The following is a 21,622-nucleotide window of genomic DNA, read 5'->3' as shown; positions in this document are numbered from 1 at the left end:
AACAATTACAATCGGATTGAATAACTACAATAGTTTAGTTACAGTTATAGTAGACTTTAGATTGCAATGTTGCGGGGCTATCCGAAGGTTCCGGTGTCCTTTCATCTCCGACACGGCCATCCTGACTATCATACGTCCTCGTGTGTGGCTAAAATATCGTGTTTTCTTACATTAGCTTCGATGCAACTGACATTATTTACAATTTAACTAAGTGTCCAAGAAAGTCAAGGGTCCATTTCAACAACGAGGTTTTGTTCGGAGGTTTGACATGCAAGGAAATGAAAGAGGGCTCGAATTAGTAGCGCTATAATTTGTGTTTAAAGAGCTAGTTGCGTTCCGTGAGTTACCAGTCAGATCGTAATGACACGGCAGATCATTTCGATTTCGTACACCGAATAGTCTCAGTTTATTGGATCATGTTACTGCGTTGGGTGTATCACTGTGGGTATGTTACAGATGTATGAGGCATCACAGTGGATATATTGCGTATGTGCAAAACGTCACTGTGGATATATTACAGATGTATGAGACATCACAGTGGATATATTGCGTATGTGCAAAACGTCACTGTGGATATATTACAGATATATGAGACATCACAGTGGATATATTGTGTATGTGCAAAACGTCACTGTAGATATATTACAGATATATGAGACATCACAGTGGATATATTGCGTATGTGCAAAACGTCACTGTGGATATATTGCAGATATATGAGACATCACAGTGGATATATTGCGTATGTGCAAAACGTCACTGTGGATATATACTACAACTACAACGCAGTGTTTGTGATCCTCTGAGGTCGGTGTACTTGCATCGATACTATCACCGTCGTCGTCATCACCGCAGACGTCCAACTCAGCAGGGACGCAGCCTTCCGGCATCTTTCTCAGTCTGTCATGTCTGTCCTTATATGATCGTTTTCCGTCTAGAGTTTTTAAGGTATACCTATCTCCTTCCAAAATCTCTGCTATCTCGAACGGACCCCTGAATTTCGGATCTAACTTCGTCTGGTTCCTTTCCTCGTTTTTGCGTAACACGAAATCGCCAAGGTTGAACCTAGTTATTTTAGCTTTGTTTTCATTGAACTTATCTTTATCGTATTTGGCGCTTGCTTCTATATTCTTTATCGCCTGCTGTCTTACATGGGAGATATTTACTTCTCTTTCTTCGATATTGTCGGGTAGGGATAAGCCGTAGGGTCTCGCTGTTCTACCGATTAGTAGTTCCAACGGGCTTGACTTAGTCACGCGGTTGGTGGTACAATTTAAGGCCAGTTGTATTTCCCCGATCGCGTCTTGCCAGGACCGCCCAGTGGTTTCTATTGTTGTGAACATGTTTTTTAGCGTACTCATAACACGCTCTACCTGTCCGTTGGCCCTACTAGCTCCGGTCGCAATTAAATGGAGTTTAATGTATTTATCTTGACAAAAGTCTCGAAATTCTTTGCCCGTAAAACATCTTCCCTGATCCGCTATTACCCGGCAGGGACTGCCGAACAAAAATATATCGGACTTAAGCGCTTTAATGGTGTTAATGGAATCTATCTTACGGGTATGATGCAAGTATACGAACTTGGTGAAGGCGTCGACCAACACAATGACGTATTCTTTCGAATCGTTCTTACCGCTTTGTTTGCCCGTTATGTCCATATGAACCGTGTGCCAAGGTATGCTGGTCTTAGGTATGGGGTGTAATTCGGCTTGTACTCGACCCGAACTTGCCTTTGAAACTCGACAAGCATGACAGTTCTCTACGAATTTGCGAACATACATCGCCATTCCTTCGAACCAATAATACTCGTACAGTTTCTCAAGCGTTTTATCCCAACCTAAGTGCATAATGGACTGGTGCACATGGTTAATAACAGACCACCTAAACCCTCTCGGCACGATGGGCAGGCAGAGAGTTCTACCTTTTTTCTGTCTTCTACGATGAAGAGTGCCGGACCGTAACTCATACGTATTCGCGACGTCTTCCGCGAGCTCTTCGTTCTGTAATTTATTGACGATCTCAGAAATTTGTGGGTCGCGACGTTGTTCCGCTAGTAGCCAATCGTCGGAGATTTCGGTTGGTTAATTTCTTTCTCTGCAATTTTGCTGAACGTACCGCGATCTAAGTCTACGGGATTTCGCGAAAAGAAATCTACGTGGGTCATTCGTTTACCCTCCCGGTACATAATGTCAAAGGTAAAAGTTTGCAGGTAAGCCCACCACCTGTAAACCCTGTCGTTCAAGTGTACCTTATTGCGGGATGCTTTCAGGGAGTTGCAGTCGGTGACAACAAGAAATTCTCGTCCGTGTAAGTAATGACGGAAGTGCTTGACGGCGTTTACAACTGCTAGCGTTTCCAATTCGTAGGAATGATACCTAGATTCTGCAGGGCTAGTTCTTTTGCTGTAATATTCCACTACTCGATTTTTACCTTCAACCCTGTGCATTAAAATGGCCCCATAACCTTCCGAGCTAGCATCCGTATGTAGTTCTATTGGGTAATTGGGGTCAAATATCATTAGCACCGGCGCGTCAGTCAGGACGGAAATTACCTTTTGTCTTATCTGTTCGTGCCGGTCCGTCCAAGGTATATTCTTGTTACTCGAGGTGAGTGCGTACAGGGGTTTCATCACTTGTGAGAATTTGGGAATGAAGTTTCGGAAGTAAGAGGCCAAACCTATGAATTGTCTGAGTTGTGTGACGGTCGACGGTGCAGGTAAATAACTCAAGGCTTGTATTTTACCCGGGTTTGGACGGACTTTTCCGTTACGAATTACATATCCCAAATAGAGTACCGACGTCTTTAAAAAGGAACATTTTGCAAAGTTAAAGGAGAATCCGGCTTTCACGAGGGTATCTAATACGGTGTTCAACCTTTCTAGGGCTTGATCTACTGAGTCGGCAATAATTAGGACGTCGTCCAAGTGAATGGCCCTCTGAAAAACGGATGGTGCATTTTTCAATCCGAAAGGCATAGTTACGTACTCGTATTGCCGGTCGGGTGTAACGAACGCCGTATATTCCGTCGAATTGGGATGAATGGGGATTTGGTGGAACCCGCTGGCCATGTCTAGACTAATGAAGTATCTCGCCTTCTGCAATCTCGCGATTTGATCCGCGATAAGGAGTAGGTGATACCGGTCCGCGACCGTATTTTTGTTCAATGCTCGAAAGTCTACACACAGTCTATCCGAGCCGTCCTTTTTCTTCACGAGTAGTATAGGGCTCGCGAACGGTGAGTTACTAGGCCTTACAATCTTCGCTTTGATTAACTCGTCTATTCTCTCACGCACTATCCTCCGCTCTTCTTCGCTAAGTCTGTAAGGACTTCTTTGCACGGTGACATTAGGATCGATTAACCGTATTTCTAACTGCCCCGTGCTTACGCGGGCACGTGGGAAGCCCGTAATGAATGAATCTTTGAACTTCTCGAGAACAGAAATTAACCGACTTTTATCGTTACCGATCACGTCAGTATCGGCCGCGTTAATATCGATCTCGTCTTCGGGGGTTTTACTACAGGTGTTGACCACCTTTGTTCTACAAATATCGACGCTATTTCGTGTAATGTATACGTCGAAACCCTGGCTTAAAATCTCGCGACCAACCATGATATCGTAATTCAGATAAGTATCGGCAAGAACATGGAAGGTTATCTCCAATGTAAGACCGTTTATGCATACCGTGGACAAGATCTGGGACGTACTCTTAACATGGGTGTTTCCTATTCCTCGCATTACTACTAGCTCAGTCGTCCTCTTACCGGAGAATTTCGAGGCAGCCGACTCTCTAATTAATGAGCACTCGGCTCCGGAATCGAAGTAAAATGGGAACGACTCACCCAGATGACTTAGGGTACCAGCTGGGGACTCCACCGCGCAGCAGTTGACTACACGTTCATTCTTGGTACTGGCCTTTTTGTCCCGTCGCAGCGGGCAGTCAGGTGCGATATGGCCCTCCGCCTGACACTTAAAGCAAACCACCTGTGGCGATGCGTCCGGTCGCCTTCCTCCCTGGCGTTGTGTACTCCTCTGCTGTTGCTCACGCTTCCTCGTCCTACAATCCGCGAGTTTATGTCCTGGTTTGCCACAGTGAAGGCATCTCGGGAGGCGGGCCGACGAGTGGCGTCGTTTTGCTTCAGGTTCCGCCGATGGATTATTTGGCGAAGGTACTGGCCTCTTCTTCGCGTGAGAGAAGATTCTCATTTCCCTCTGGAATTGCTCGAGGGTCCGAATATCGTCCCCGAATGCTATTCTTTCGAAACGCTGGTCGTACCAGATCAGTCGCAGAAGGATAACGGCGTTGATCAGCTCGACATTGGATAGATTTCCCCATTTCGCCGACAGAAGGGAGTGGAGGCGATTTCCAAAAGTCCCAGCGGTTTCGTCCTCCAGTGGTGATTCGTCGAGCACCCTGATTAGCACCGAGGTTGCCGTCTCCGTGCCTCCGTAGCGAGCAAGAAAAAGTTCCCTAAACTTTGTCCAAGTAAGACCGTTGACCGGGACATGCGTAAGCCACTCTGCCGCGGTACCCTCTAAAGCACGACTTATAGCAATATATAACTCGTAGTCTCGTAGGGACACTTTGTCCATAACCGCACTAACAGCCGCGCACCACGAAGCTGGGCTGGTGCCCGCGTTCCCGGGGTTGAAACGGGGTAGCGCTACACTCATCGTCTCCGTACTCGGCCTTTGCGTCAGTGTCCGAATTAGCTCTTCCATGGCGTTGATCCGCCCTTGCATCTCTTGAATCCGTGCGGATCCCACTTCTGATGTCGGAGAAGCAGGGGGGATAGGGTTGTCGGTGTTTGAGGAGTCTTCATTGAAGGTAGCCATCGTTGCGGTGTAACGAAGATACGATTTATTGACACAGGTATGAATAACACAGGTTTGACAATCTATCACGGCGGTGAGACGTCCGCGACACTAGTGACAGTGATCTCAGGTTCAATAACGAATCCGCGGTCAACGGGATGACAGATAGGCGTTCTCGCTGAATCTAAGTCTGACTCGTAAACGATGATTGCTGAGCGTAAAGACGTTACTCTTTAGTCGACGGGAGCGCGTCAAAGAATGCGCGTCCCGTCCCGATGATTCCACAGAGGAAAACTATACTGGGGTGTGTCTAAGGACACGAGATCATCGGATTCGTCGAGGAAAGCCTTCGTTTAGGAAGTAAGGGAAATTGACGTTGCTGCTAATTGGTCAATCTCCATATCGGTGGTTAGAAAAAGATGCTAGCCGCCCTCGAGGGAAAGTTGCTAGTGGGAGACGCCGTTCGTTAAAAAATATGTCTCCCCTATCTTCCCGTAGTTGCGACAAAGACTGTTTGTCTGTTTGAAGGACTTTAGTTAACTAAACCTTAAGATTTATTACGGGCCCTCGGGCTAGCCGAACATGTACTGCGGAGACGCATCGACATCTGGCAATCATCTTACTCGAAGAATAGGGTCTGCGTGTGGCGAGACACGGGACAGAAACCGTTGGAATGTTTACTGTCGCGTGTCGCCACGAATATTTCTTTTAAGGAGAGCTATAGAATTATTCCATATGTTTGTTGGGCAAAGCGTTCATCCCTTGACCGCGGCTACGTTGGGCGACAGACCGTCGCCTCGAGCCAAAGCTCACCGTCACTAATCTCGAACAATTACAATCGGATTGAATAACTACAATAGTTTAGTTACAGTTATAGTAGACTTTAGATTGCAATGTTGCGGGGCTATCCGAAGGTTCCGGTGTCCTTTCATCTCCGACATATATGTATATTCAATTTAATATTAATAAGTTGCAAGTAATCGGGAAAAAATTTCTATCCTTATTTTCCGATATTACATTATTTTCACAGATTTCAATTCACTTATCCATTGATTGATATTAGGACAAATGAGGAACTTCGCATCTTATTAGATTAACAAATAAAATGTATTGTTCCTCATAAATGGTATGCAGAATAGTATTGGAAATAAAAGAATGGTTTATATTACAGTTCAAGTGATTGATAGTAGGAAAGCAGTCATGGAAAGTGAGGCAACGTATTATAAAATTGAATCTCTAATTATAGCATGTAGATAGTACTTTGAGTGTGGACGGAGGACAAAATTATGCACATTCCTTTTTCAATTCCAAGGAAAAACATCATCGATGAGTCAGTTGTCAAAACACGATGGAAATTGCTCGTTGTTAATTGAGCAAGTTTGATATAATTACACAAGCTAAAGATATAACTTGAAATTTGTTTGAAGAAATTTATTTTTGCTTATACCTGATGTCAAGCGCGGTATTAAGTATCATGCTTTTATAACTATTGTTTTAAATATTTTTGTGTTGAAATATTGTCGTTTGGTTGTCTGTTTTGTACTGGAGGAGTACCCGAAAAAATTATACTCGTCGTGTACAGCTAAACAACTACAGACAGTTGATTCTATTCCTGGAACGCGTTGGATTCGTGTTTACATGGTACGTTGATTGGAATGACTTAGAGGTGGGATACGGGGAGTGTGAGTAATTATGTTTCAGCCAGGATTGGATAGAGAACGCGTTTAATCGACGTTTAAAGATCCGCTTAAAATACACATGCTCTGGTAGTTTCTAATTGGATCGTTATAGATGTCGTATCCTTTCTGCTAAATACGTTTTTGGGAGACATTAAGATGAAAAAGGTCATATTTTTATCTCGTAATGTAATGTAAACTTCGATGATTTGGCTGCATTGGTTGATTTTATGTATCAGGGTGAAGTAAATGTGGTTCGGGTACAATTGGCTAGTTTTTTAACAACTGCTGAACTGCTTGCCGTTCAGGGCCTTGCCGATGGTATAGGAAAAGATAATGATAGTTTAATAGAGGTATGTTTTTCAAAATTGTTAAATATGATTAGATACTTTCTGCTTGAATTAAAATAATACACTTGTATCACGTCAAACTGTGTTTCGGGATGATATTTTTATATCAACGTTATTGTTTTTGTATTCGTAATGACGCAATTTTATTTGATACTAGTGCTTCAAGAAAATAATTAAAAGTCAATAGATCTTGTTCATATATTTGATTTGAATGTAATTTAATATATTATTTTTACAAGATTTATGTTCCATATACATATACATTTATTTAGTTACTATTCTCTGCTTATTTCATACGAATATCATAGTCTACAGCCTACTTTATCTATTATGTGTGTAACTTAAAATCATTGGAATAATTATTTTTGCATCAACATTAATGTACATGCCAAATAATACGTGCAGTACACCTTCATACGCTATTGATTATTTCCTGTAAATCAAGAATTTTAATATAATGTACAAAATATATAAAATTTAGCACTAAAATTGTCGCACATATATTTAAAAATTAATTGGATTGAAGTATTTTTCAAAAATTCTTAGAATGTAAGGCCAACGTAAGATTTTACACGGAACTAGTTTCCATTTTCGCGCGTAAGACTACGTCATAAAGACAGGGGAGTGGTATAGAAAGCGGACTTCAGACGCGCAGCGTAGACTTCCCTTAGTCACCTTACGACTGTGCTGTGAGGAGGGTGTTTTGCTCGGTGGTTTCAAATCCTTTGTGTGCAGTTGTGTGAATCTCTTCTGTTTTGTTCTACAACAAACACGAGCCGGATACAGGTTGGTATACATTTTACTTACTCAATAATTAGGTGAAATAGTTGAGAAAGCATGACGAGGACAAAGAAGGGACTTTCAAAAACTAACGCCAACAAGCCAGAAACAGAACGGTTACTAACTTGGATTGACGAATTTCGCAGCAAAAGATCAAAGTGTCGCCGAAAGCGCAGATGCGATTTACGGATTGAAGCAGTGCTGACGTGCGCCCTTTCCAAAGCTAAAAATGATTTACGCATCCGGCGATTATCAGCAGCTTCAAAATGGCAGAAATTTAAAAAACAATGCTTGAAGAAGAAGATAAAGTATACAAATTATGAACTCTACAATGGTGAGGACACGGTAAATCCGGAATCGTCTCAACAGAATCCCCGGGAGGAGCCATCGTGTCCTGAAGTGGGCAGTTTAGACGATGTCGTGTCTAAGTTGGCAGAAATAAAAGGAACGTTACAACGCTGAAGTAGCGGTAATAATGCAAGCGATCAGGTTTGGAAGACCTAACTGTGTCAAGAGGATTTCTCGCAACGTTTTATCTACCAAATGCGTAGAGATTTCAACAACTATATGGAATCTCGAGCGATTAAGGAGCACCGTGTATTACGTCGGTGCTGCAAGAATTGAAATCGCATTACTATCTTGATGTATATATGGATATTTTTTGTTTGCAGTCTCACCGTACGAGATGGCATTGGGACAAGCGGAGGGAGTTGGTGTTCGCAACGATGCTGAAGCGTACTGCACGCTCGAGGACCCCATGTTCTCCAGTCTCTGCGCCTTTTATTGGTTTGGTTTATATATTGTATTATATGTATTGATTTGGTAATATACGTAATACTGAGCGTTCGAAGTATGTTCGAAGAGTGTTTGATCCGATATTTTTTATTTTCAGAAATATATACTTTGTATGTTTCATAGTTTGAAGAAAATTTGTATAGTACATCTTAGCTTGTAGATTTAGTAGTATCGTTTCTAATATTCGCTCCATTATTCTGTACGTCAAGATTTTGTATATTTGCTTAATGTTGATTAACAGTTTTGTAGACTTTAAGAAACGAAATGAAATTAATAAAATTTGGAAAATGTTTACAGTTTTTCTGAAAATCTTCTAGTTCATATTAATGGCAAAAATGCTTTTCTGCCCAGCATACTACACATAACGAAATTCTGTCGCAGGCAAGAGACCCGTACATGTACCCAGGCTGTTGGCCGTCATCGGCAACATTATTTGGCCTGTCTCTGTATGAGATAAGGAACGACGAGAGAGGATTGGTACGGCATAAAGACGGAGGGAAATGTCTTTCTTTTTAGAAAATCGTGCATGAAGTTTTCTGGCTGATGAATGGGTTGCCCCATGATCAAGTTGTACATAAACGTCTCATCACTCCGCGCTTCCGTATCTTGAACATCCAAGCATCAACTAATTCGAAAATCGTCTGACACGCGATACTCATAGGCTTATTGTGACGAACTACAGCAAATTGTAGCAAATCTTATTTGGTGGGCTCTAATACCTTTTGTACGTTATCTGGGCTAATGTGTATTCTCATGTCCGGAAAAGTGTTTTCATAGCTTGTAGTACCAGGTTGTATGCGAGTTGTCGAAGCACACAAGACAAGCCTCCACTGAATATCAATAAGGAGAGACAGCGCTAGGGGTAATGGCCCCCTCTAACGCCAATTCAATATTCAGGAAATATTAGGACTGGCTAGAACTAGAGAACGCGTGAATGGGGTGCAACTGAATTTAATTCATAAGAGAATCCTGGAGCATCCCTGTCATTCGCGTCGGGTGGTCATCGTGGAGTTTTAGTCGGTAAGAGTCCGACACTACTCTGCTGTTACGCAATTACTGCAACAGCGGAGTGTCCATGAGGATTTCTCCACGTAACAAAAAAAAAATTTGTATGTTAGTTACTCTGGCTTATCAATATGCCCTGTTCAAAGTTGGCCATGCTGAATACTGTCACAGGCCTCTATCTTCCTTAATAAGAGCTGTACGGGATCGAATAATGAGAGTACCAATATGTGTACTCGTTAGTGTATTTAAAACAGATCTTGTCGCGAAACGATATCTATACAGACGTTTAGTCACAGTTTATACTGAATCGTTTGCGATCACGTTCGTTTAGTCATAATCGTCAGAAGAAGGTCAAAAGATACAAATTCGTCTTGTTTTACGGTTACATGTAGTGGCGCCATTGTTTTGCCCGGAGTTTATAATTCCTTATAATACCTCTTGATATTCCGAAGCAAAACAACGACATGGTTTGAAGCAAATTCTAACTCTTGTGCCGCTACAGAGCTTTTTAAGGCATGGATAAATGGAATGCATCTTTCTTGAGTCTAGATGATCCAGAATGGCGAACTACCGCAAGTAGAGCAACTAATCGAAATACTAGACATGCACGTATACGTAATATGTTTAACATGGATGGGAAATTGTTTTGAAATTTAACAATCATTGCAACAATTACATCGGTTCGGAAGTCGTATTACTAAACACTTATTGTAATATCGTAAAGTAATTCGAATTAGAAATCAGATGAAAATAGAAAAACCGTGTACGTCGTGTTTCTGTGGTTCGTTTACATTTAAGAGTGCCTACGTGACTAGAGGCACGTAGTTGGTAGTTCTTACATAGGTATGTAGTATCGGGGAGAAGGGCCCAAGAAACGTCGTGCTAACTACAGACAATGTCGCGAGAGCCGAGGCGCTGTCGGCTCCATCAATGCATTACCGGTTCCTTCAGGTCAATAGGTAAATAGCCGAAAAGACCTACGTGACCCTGGCTACGAGCGTCTGTAGAACACGTGTGCGGTGGGCCCAGCAATAGACAATAGAGTGCTACAACGGCCAGAGAGTCAGTCGAGAAGCAGAGTGCGAGTTGAGCGGACACGGAGTGTGAGTCGGCGTGCGAAGATATCGTAGTCTGTCCTTTTGTTATCGAATATCACTCATTAAAATACCTTAAACTTTAAATTCTACCAGCAATCACTTGTCCTTACTCTAAGAATCCACAAGTTACTACATATTTTTGGGGGCTCGTCCGGGATTTAGAGTGCCAAGTGACAAGTGAAGAGTTTAAGTGACGGTTTATTCGTGAAAGTGGTATTTGAGAACAATGGCTGACTACGATACAGGAGAAGCAGGATTGACCGACGAGCAGGTGGTTCAGATGCGGACATCTGAACTAAAAGACGAACTGAGAAGACGACGGCTGAGACTAGCGGGCAGAAAACGCGAGCTGGTTGAGCGACTGCTTGCTGCGTTACGTGTAGAACGGGAGCATGGTGCACGAGGAGACGACCCGGAGGATGAAGACGATGAGTCGGAAGAAGAAAGCGACGACGAAAGTGAGGATGAAGATGACAGAAAAAAGGCAGAGGATACAAGAGAGGTACGCGAAGGGTGTATCAGGGCCGTGACGAATGTTGTCGAAGGGCATGTGTTGGTTCGACACTGAGTTTTAGAGACGTCGAAGATGCATTAGAGTCGTTTAGTGGCAACAGAGGTGAAAATGTCGAACGATGGTTCGAGTCGTTCGAGGAAGTCGCTGATACGTGCATGTGGTCGGATGGGCAGAAGGCAGTCTACGCGAGGAAGCTGCTGAAGGGATCAGCGAAAATATTTGCGAGCTTCGAGTGTCATGCCAGGACTTGGCATGAGTTGAAGAGGGGGCTAGTGAAAGAATTTTCGAGGAAAGTCAACAGTAGGCAAGTACATCAGAAACTTGAAGAAACAAAAAAGGAGAGTGATGAAGCATGTTTGGCTTACATGTACTGCATGCTCGAAATAGCCAGCCATGTGAACATGGAGGAGGAAGCAAAGGTGGAATACATAGTGGATGGAATAATAGACGACGAGAACAATAAGGCTGTATTGTACGGCGCTACGTCAATCAAAGAGTTGAGGAAGAGGTTAGTGATGTACGAAGAGCAGAAGAGTCGCAGAGCAAAGTCGATTGTGAAGCCGGCTAAAACCCAGAAGAACGGGAAGCCCAGTCAATCTGTAGACGCAATGAAGAAAAGAAGATGCTTCATTTGCGGTAGTGAGGATCATCTAAGTGTTAAGTGTCCGGAGAGGGGAGAAGGTGTTAGGTGTTTCAAGTGCAGCGGATTTGGACATATTGCAGCGAGGTGTACGGCACGACCGAAAGAGACTTGCGTAGTGTCAAGATCCGAAAAGGGAAAGTACTTGAAGGACGTGTCGATAGATGGCTGCAGGTTTGTCTCGTTAGTGGATACAGGTAGTGACCTTACGTTCATACGAGCGGATGAGTATGCGAGGTTAGGATCACCACCTCTGGGAAACTGCAAACTTAGGCTTGATGGTTTTGGTTCCGCTGGCAATAGTACCTGGGGCGAGTTTACAAGGGTAATGACGGTCGACGGGTACGACTTTACTGTCACCCTGCATGTTGTCTCGAATAAGGTAATGACAAGACACAGTCTACTCTTAGGTACCGATTTTTTAGACCAGGTAGAGTTGCGAGTCAAACGGGGCGAGGTGACATTTTTACGACTCGACGATCAGACCGACGGTCACGAGGACGCGCCGGATGTACTGAGGGTAAACGCGATAGAACAATCCGACGAGATCGACTTGTCGCATGTACGAGAACCTCATTACCGCGAAGCCATTCGGGATATTACTAAAGGGTATAGGCCGGAGAAGAAGAGAGACGTCGGAATAACAGCAAAGATAGTTCTGAAAAGCGACAAACCGGTAGCGCGAAGACCGCGAAGACTGGCGCCGAGGGGGAACGGGCAGCATGTCGACCAGGTTCAGAAATACCTGAATTCCACCGTAAACAGAAGCACAGGGAAGACTCCTTTCCAGCTACTGGTCGGGGTCGAAATGCAAGTCAGGGAAGAGGCGAAGATTAGAAAGCTGATCGACGAAGAGTGGGCCGCGAGGTTTGAAGAACAACGTCGCGAGCTACGTGAGGACGCGAAGAGGAAGATCGCCGCAACTCAAGAGGAGAATCGTCGAAGTTACAAGAAAAGAAGAAAGCGTGCGAAGCAGTACCGAAGGAAGGACCCGCGCACACCTCGACGACTGCAGATTTCATGAACGCCTTGGGTCCTGAACGCCGAAGATGACGCATCCGACGATAGCGAGAGCGAGCACAACATCTGAGGGCAGATGTTACTGCAGGATGGCCGAGTGTAGTATCGGGGAGAAGGGCCCAAGAAACGTCGAGCTAACTACAGACAATGTCGCGAGAGCCGAGGCGCTGTCGGCTCCATCAATGCATTACCGGGTCCTTCAGGTATATAGGTAAATAGCCGAAAAGACCTACGTGACCCTGGCTACGAGCGTCTGTAGAACACGTGTGCGGTGGGCCCAGCAATAGACAATAGAGTGCTACAACGGCCAGAGAGTCAGTCGAGAAGCAGAGTGCGAGTTGAGCGGACACGGAGTGTGAGTCGGCGTGCGAAGATATCGTAGTCTGTCCTTTTGTTATCGAATATCACTCATTAAAATACCTTAAACTTTAAATTCTACCAGCAATCACTTGTCCTTACTCTAAGAATCCACAAGTTACTACAGGTATGAGGGAAGCAATAGACAACGTTAGAAGAAGGACGGTTTCGCTACGCAAGGCGAGTCGAAAAGTGTGCGTGTTGCGAGAATCAGAGCTAATTGAGTCGTCGAAGAGTAGAATCGTTAGAGGTATCGAGTCGTCGAAGAGTAGAGTTGTGAGAATTGATAGAGTTGTTAGAGAGAGAGAGAGAGAGTGTGTGTGTCTGTTAGATTCGTTGTGACGAGAGTGGTCAAATAACTGTAAAGTTATTTGATATAGATACGAGTATTGCATTTAGTTTCCGTTAAATAAATATCGTTTCCTGTCCAATTTATATATGTATATTCAATTTAATATTAATAAGTTGCAAGTAATCGGGAAAAAATTTCTATCCTTATTTTCCGATATTACATTATTTTCACAGATTTCAATTCATTTATCCATTGATTGATATTAGGACAAATGAGGAACTTCGCATCTTATTACATTAGCAAATAAAATGTATTGTTCCTGATAAATGGTATGCAGAATAGTATTGGAAATAAAAGACTGGTTTATATTACAGTTCAAGTGACTGATAGTAGGAAAGCAGTGATGGAAAGTGAGGCAACGTATTATAAAATTGAATCCCTAATTATAGCATGTAGATAGTATTTTGAGTGTGGACGGAGGACAAAATTATGCACATTCCTTTCTCAATTCCAAGGAAAAACATCATCGATGAGTCAGTTGTCAAAACACGATGGAAATTGCTCGTTGTTAATTGAGCAAGTTTGATATAATTACACAAGCTAAAGATTTAACTTGAAATTTGTTTGAAGAAATGTATTTTTGCTTATACCTGATGTCAAGCGCGGTATTAAGTATCATGCTTTTATAACTATTGTTTTAAATATTTTTGTGTTGAAATATTGTCGTTTGGGTGTCTGTTTTGTACTGGAGGAGTACCCGAAAAAATTATACTCGTCGTGTACAGCTAAACAACTACAGACAGTTGATTCTATTCCTGGAACGCGTTGGATTCGTGTTTACATGGTACGTTGATTGGAATGACTTAGAGGTGGGATACTGGGAGTGTGAGTAATTATGTTTCAGCCAGGATTGGATAGAGAACGCGTTTAATCGACGTTTAAAGATCCGCTTAAAATACACATGCTCTGGTAGTTTCTAATTGGATCGTTATACATGTCGTATACTTTCTGCTAAATCCGTTTTTGGGAGACATTAAGTTCAAAATGGCCATATTTTTAAAGAGGAGGAGAGAGGTGGTATGCATTGGATAGAGATAACAATTTTATATGAAGGATGTTACGCCACGAGGCTCACCACAGGCTGTATTTTCTAACCGTCGCTCGCGGTCCTCCAACGTCGCAGGCAGACCATCTTATCTGCCCGCCGCATCATATACAATGTATCGACGAGAGCATAGTTGTCGCCAAGCAGCGAGCTCTAGAAACGTCGATTTTTGACCGTTACGTTTTTCACACAAGAAGAGGCATACGTGATCATAAGCGCGAGCGGTGGCGTGACCCGCGCATAGTGGGGCTCGTCTTCCAAATAAGACAAAGGAATTATCGAAGGGCGATCAGTTCCTTCTGACGAGTCAAACGTGACACTTCCACAAATCTGACGTGCAAACGAATTTATCTAGAGAGATCGCAAAGTCGAGTCAAATTTCTGTAATATAATAATCATATTATTGTTAAATATATTATTTTATGTTAACCTGTTAATACAGTGTTACAGTGTTATTTCGCGGCGTCGATTAACATAATCGTAGCGAGAATTTACGCCTCTCGCTGACGCGTTTTCCTAGCGACCGCGTCTCTCCGCTAACGGTCGTAACATTTGGTCCTTCGAGCCGGATACAGTGGCAAGTGAAAAGTGCACGCCAGTGACATCCACTACCATACAGTACCACGTGAATCCAATACAAACAGCAGCAGAAGCGTTACCACTCCAGCGAAGTCAGTAGCGCCAGGGACCATCAGTTTTGAAGAGGCATAACCCTCTTGAAAACGCAAGAACGCAACGACGCAGCCTCACGCCAACAACTAGAGGGTTGACTTCAGTAAGAACACGTCTTACACATTAAACGAGACACACGCGGTGACGAGTAACATTTGAACTCGCAACCACAATGTAAGCTCGTTCATTGCATTCTTCTTACAATCTGCTATACCAATGGAAAACACAGAGAAAGTTACCTCCTTGCATCGGAGACGAGGCTTTCAAATCGGTCGATTTACTTTTCTATCGAAACGACTCGATGATTACGAAAAATCTAGACAACCGAATAAAGCCCATTTAACGGCCCATACGACACTACTCGACGACACGTGGAAACAATATCGATTGTTACAAGAGGAATTAGAAGATTTAGGCGAGATAGACGACGCGCGCGTTTCCGAAGTAACCGACACATATTACAATCTGGTAATACGAATACACACTCTCATGGATGATACCCCAGCATCGTCGTCGAAAATACAAGGCTGCGAGTCATCCAATGTCGCCGAGCCGACATCAATTAAACTGCCCTGAAATTCACCTGCCTACGTTCGACGGTACCATCGAAAATTGGCATTCATTTTACGACTCCTTCTTATCCACTATCGATCGAAGCGAGCGACTTACACCCGTGCAGAAATTCCACCACCTACGATCCTCTTTGACCGGAAAGGCCGCGCGAAGCATACAATCGTTAGATGTCACCGAGTTAAATTATTCGATCGCTATTGACGTTCTGAAGGAAAAATTCGACTGCCACCGTCAAGTCTGCATGCGCTACTGGGACTTGATTTTTGATTATCCGAAAATAACCAAAGAGACACCCGAAGCGATAGATGATTTTCTTGAGACGGTTAAGGTAAACCTCCAAGCGTTAGAAAAACTCGGTGAACCAGTTACCTCAAATGTCGCTCTTATAAAATTGTTCACGTCGAAGCTACCCTCAGCCATCATTCGCAAATGGCAGTGCACATTGCCGGACAAGAAAATGCCGTCATATAGGCATCTGGTAGACTTTCTGAAAACACGGACGAACGGCGACAGGACAAGCTCAGCATCAACCGTGATAAAAAGGGAATCCGATCAACACAAACGTCAGCGACCGAACGCACCGCGAAGTTACGCATTCACAAGTACACATAATACGTTGGTGTGTCCGAATTGTCAAGGACAACACGAATTATGGAATTGTGATGTCTTCAAAGCGAAGTCGCCTAAAAAACGCCTTGAAATCGCCAAGAGGGCGTCTCTATGTACCAATTGTTTAGGTAAGCGACACGCTATTACTCATTGCTCCGCCGGTTCATGTCGCATCTGCAAGCAGCGACACCATACATACCTACATCAAGACCATGGTCATAGCAAATCACGACCACGTGTAAGCCGGTCATCGAGCGGTCGATCATCGAGCGATCGATCATCCAACGGTCGATCACCGACCCCGCGATAGTCACATCGAGACGCGCATCCACGTCTCCCCGATCGTCTCCCCGATCGTCTCCCCGATCGTCTCCGCGAACTTCTCCGAAACGTGAATCTCGGTTATCGCGAACGACGGCATCGGGATCAAATATATCGTCCAGTCCTAGACGACAAGGAAAACAATGACGTCATCAAACGACCTTGTGAGGGACCGAACCACAGAAAACGGACTCATTGATCTCGCTTCCTTGTGAACCACTGCAGCACGATTTGTTAGTCACAGCGCAGGTCAACCTATTGAACAATAAAGTTCAACCATTCCGTTGTAGAGCTCTGCTAGACACCGGCTCTAGCATGAACTTTATCACCGAAAAACTCGCTGATTCGCAAAAACGTAACCAACGGAAATGTTAGGTCCCAATCGGAACACTCAACACGTTATCGACAACCTCGAAACGTTACATCACGGCCACGATCACCTCCATCGAGGGCACATACGAACGCACCTTGACGTTCCTAATCATACCGACAATATCGCCTTGGGTCCCAGATCAACCCGTAGATCGCTCAATAATACATATACCGAGGAATCTCCAACTAGCCGATCCAAGATTCCATAGGCTTGCGCCGATCGAAATATTGTTGAGCGCCGGACCAACGCTAGCATCACTCTGTGTCGGCCAACTTGACATCAGTCAAGCAAACGGGCCCGACTTGCGTCTGCAAGAAACGCGATTCGGATGGGTCATCGGGGAGAGCCCAACCTCGCAATCATCAGCACTCGCATTTCACGCCTCCACGGCGGCTTTACAGGCGGACCTCGCCCGTTTTTGGGAAATCGACGAATGAACGCCCACTGCACACATTTCGGAATCGGAACGACAGTGCGAAGAACACTTTCGAAATCACGTTCAACGCACCAACGAAGGGCGATACATGGTCGCTCTCCCATTCAACGAAACAACTCCTTCGCTTGGATCCTCTAAGACAATGGCGATGAAGCGACTCATTTCCCTCTGTCGTCGATTCCAACGAGACAAACGATTCGAAGCCGACTATCGCGCCGTGATACAAGAATATGTGGAATTAGGACACATGACGAAGATTACCACGGACAACTGCACGGACGACGGATATTTTCTGCCACATCACGGCGTGATCAAAGAGTCCAGCCAAACTACAAAACTCCGAGTTGTGTTTGACGGATCTGCACCAACCACCACCGGAGTTTCATTAAACGACGTACTTCATACGGGACCGAAACTACAAGATGACTTATTCTTCATCCTTCTAAGATTTCGTTCTCATCAATACGTCATTACAGGCGATGTCGAAAAGATGTATCGACAATTTCTTGTGCGTCCAGAGGATCGAAAATTTCAACAAATTTTGTGGCGCAATTCTGATGGAGAAGTTGACACCTATCAACTTAATACAGTGACATTCGGGCTGTCAGCGGCCCCTGATCTAGCCATTCGGTGCCTCAAACAACTGGCGGACGACGGGGGACATCGGTACCCACGAGCGGCGACGGTCTTACAGCGAGACTTCTACGTCGACGATGTTCTCACTGGAGTTGATAGAAAGGTCGAGGCACGATCATGGAGAACGGAGCTCACGGAACTGCTTAAACTAGCCGGCTTAAACATTCGAAAATGGGCATCGAACGACCGGGAACTGCTACGAAGACTTTCCGAGCAGGACATAAACGACAAGCTGCTACTAGGCGAATCGCAAACCTTCAAAACTCTGGGTGTGGTTTGGAATTCCTTTGACGATTCGATCCTATATTCCGTAAAAATTAATTCCACCGCCTCTCGAATCACGAAGAGAACAATGAGCTCCGAAATCGCCAAGATCTACCTCGCCAAGACCCCCTCGGATTATTGGCACCAGTGATCGTTCGAGCTAAGATGCTGCTCCAACGACTCTGGACTTTAAAAATTGATTGGGACGAATCTCTACCGGCTGACGTGCACACGGAATGGAGCAAATATTATGCACAGCTGCCATTATTGAATAACGTGAAGTTTCCACGTAAAACGATAATCAAGGCTGCAGCGGAAATGAATTACACGGGTTCTGTGACGCTAGCGAAAGGGCTTTTGGGGCATGCGTTTACCTTCGTATCATCACTCCGGATGGTCATGTCTGGACACGACTCCTCACTGCAAAATCAAAGGTGGCTCCACTGAAATCACAAACCATTCCAAGGCTGGAACTGAGTGGAGCACTTCTTCTCGCATCATTGGCCACCACAGTCCTTCAAGCTTTACCAAGCAACATTTCTCGGACTGTTTACTGGACGGATTCTACAATCGTACTTCATTGGATCAATACATCACCCCATACGCTGAAAACCTTTGTCGCTAATCGTGTGACAGAAATTCAGCAGAAGACTCACACCTCAGATTGGCGTCACATTCCCACTGCCGATAACCCTGCAGATCTCATATCTCGAGGCCAATCACCCGAAGATTTCCTGCGACCAGCCATTTGGCAACATGGTCCGGAATGGCTCCAACAACCAGAAAGATAGTGGCCGACGTGGAACCCTGTACCATTAACTGAAATACCAGAGCAGAAGAAAGCAACATGTCTGGCCGAGACTCCTGCTGACCACAGTCTACTGGAGAGATTTTCTTCTTGGCCCAAGCTGATTAGAATTAGCGCACGTTGCCTCCGATGGAGACAAAAACAGGATCGAGGGAGAACTCTAACTACACATGATTTAACCAATGCGCATAACAAATTGGTCAAACTGTTACAACTCTGTTATTTTTCAGATAAAATCCGCACTCTCCGAACAGATCGAAATTCTGCAGTGAAGGGGAAGCTGCAACGACTCAATCCATTTCTCGACAAAGACGGGATGTTGCGAGTCGGAGGCCGACTCAGTCACTCATCAATGCTGTTCAGTCAGAAACACCCACTCATTCTACCCAAATCTTAAGTCACAGCGCTCATAATCGAGCATGAACACCTCATCAATCTCCACTCCGGAACTCAAGCTACCTTATACGCCTTAAGAAGATCTTATTGGCCTATCGACGGCCGTAGTCAAGCTTGGAGCACGCTGAAGAAGTGCGTCCGTTGCTGCCGAGCTAATCCACCTCCAGTGGATTACGTAATGGGCGGCCTCCCAGCTGCACGGATAACGGAATCTCGACCGTTTACCAACGTCGGAATAGATTATTGCGACCGTTTTACATCAAAGAACGAAAGGATCGCAACCGACGCAAAACTAAGGTATATGTAGCAATCTTTATATGTCTTGCAGTCAAAGCAGTCCACATCGAGCTGGTCAGCGACCTCACTAGCGAGGCCTTCATTGCTGCTCTGCGAAGATTCATCGCTCGCCGAGGATTCTGTGTGACAATTTACTCCGACAACGGTACCAACTTCGTTGGCGCCAACAATGAATTACGAGAGCTCCGAAATCTCCTGCAATCCGACGATCATAAGGTAAAGGTTCAGTCCTTTTTAGCCGACCGACGGATCGAATGGCTCTTCATTCCTCCCAACTCACCTCACTTCGGAGGGCTATGGGAAGCTGCAGTGAAGTCCTTCAAACGACATTTCAGGCGTGTCGCAGGTAACGAGCTCTTTACATTCGAAAATTTAAATACACTTATCATTGAAATCGAGTCTATGACTCCTGTATCATCTGATCCATTATAACACAGGGTGGGGATACATGGGAGGCAGACGTAGAGAGGACGGAGCTGCGAGCGTAATCGAAATCTCCGGTAAACTGGAGAGCCTGGGCAAGGGAGGTAACCAGAATGGAGGACTAGTGCCTGTGAGCGCAAAACGGGTGTGGATGCGGGTAGTCCGGCTTGGACAAGGAGGAGTTAAAGCAAAACATACCAAGTGTGAGGTTAGGACGGTGGAGTAGCCATATTAGGACGCGAGACAGCAGCGCCGCTACACGGGCTACCTGAGGAACTACCCAGACGCAGCCATATTGGCGCGTGCGCCGAAGCGCGTTGCGCGGGCCACTTGAAAGTGACAGCGACTGGCAGAGTGGCAAGTGCTGACCGAGCGACATTTCCTGCCCAACGGGGAAACGGACGCAACCATGGCGAAAGAGGAGGAGGTAGAGGAAAACGCTAGTGGACGGAGGGAAACGGAACTGGCTGCGGAGCCGCCGCACGTTAGCACCTGGAGCGTGACGAAGGCGATGCCGCCAAAGGAGGGACCCTCCCGCTTCACGCTGTACAAGGAGGGAATATGGACTGAGGAAACAACAGAGGAGGAGGAAACCCCCGCCAGAGAAGCACCCCGAGCGAAGAGAAAGAAGGCCAACGAATCCCCCGAACTCCCCGCGGACCCGGCTGAAGAAATGAGAACAGCCACAACGGCGGACATAGGAGCCGAACTGATTCGCCGGGCCGCCGAGGTGGCCAAGGCTGCCGAGGCACCCCGCAGCCACAAGGGCACGCAGGGGAAAACCCTGAAGGAGGCGGCGAGAACCATCACCGCGGGCGTGACAGAGATAGTGAGGAGAACGGACCCTGTCACCGACGTACTCGCTATAGCGCAAGGACGCATAGCAACACTGGAGGCGGCGGTAGAGGCACTCCGAAAAGAACCGGCCTCGCGCCCCACCGCGGATGAGAGCAGCTACAGGGCGCGTCTCGCTGCAGTCGAGCACCATGTAGAGGAGATGAGGTCCTTGCTGCACCGACTGGAGGAACAACTGCAGGGAACAGAAAAAGGAGAAGGAAAGGAGGTCGCCCCTGCCGCGAACACGAGAGGGATGGAGCCTGGAGCCCCAAGCGCCCCAGCGCTCAAGGTAGGCCGAACGGCTGTCACCGAATGTTAGACCGTCGGAAGGAAAAGAAGAGGAAAGGAGAAGGAGGCAGGGAAGAAGCAGCCGGCGAAGCTGATCCCCGAGACAGGGGCGGAGAGCCAGAGGAAAACTCCGGAGAGTGGATTGGAGAACGCACGAAGAGGGGGAGGCAGGGGGCCCCTCCCGCGAGCACCGCGAACGTCAGCGGTAACAATCACCCTGACGGACAAATCGAGAGAATCCTACG

The 21,622-nt window shown here is 45.4% G+C and overlaps 1 protein-coding gene across 1 annotated transcript; it reads left to right on the top strand.

Moving 5' to 3' along the window:
• Window positions 1–17,570: 17,570 nt before the first annotated feature.
• On the top strand, window positions 17,571–19,119 carry LOC117161893 (uncharacterized). Its single transcript, XM_076626897.1, has 2 exons — window positions 17,571–18,333; window positions 18,635–19,119. Exons 1-2 carry the CDS (start codon window positions 17,571–17,573, stop codon window positions 19,117–19,119), a joined length of 1,248 nt encoding a protein of 415 aa, XP_076483012.1.
• The last annotated feature ends 2,503 nt before the right edge of the window (window positions 19,120–21,622 follow it).

Source organism: Bombus vancouverensis, unplaced genomic scaffold (assembly GCF_051014615.1).
Source record: "Bombus vancouverensis nearcticus unplaced genomic scaffold, iyBomVanc1_principal scaffold0035, whole genome shotgun sequence".
Classification (NCBI taxonomy): domain Eukaryota; kingdom Metazoa; phylum Arthropoda; class Insecta; order Hymenoptera; family Apidae; genus Bombus; species Bombus vancouverensis.
Note: the sequence above shows the minus strand (reverse complement) of the source record. Positions and strands in the feature narration are given on the sequence as shown.

Coding starts and splice junctions, on each gene's coding strand:
- LOC117161893 (XM_076626897.1), top strand. CDS start 17,571: ATGGCGATGAAGCGACTCATTTCCCTCTGTCGTCGATTCCAACGAGAC. Junction 18,334..18,634: donor GCAAACCTTCAAAACTCTGG/GTGTGGTTTGGA, acceptor ACGATAATCAAG/GCTGCAGCGGAAATGAATTA.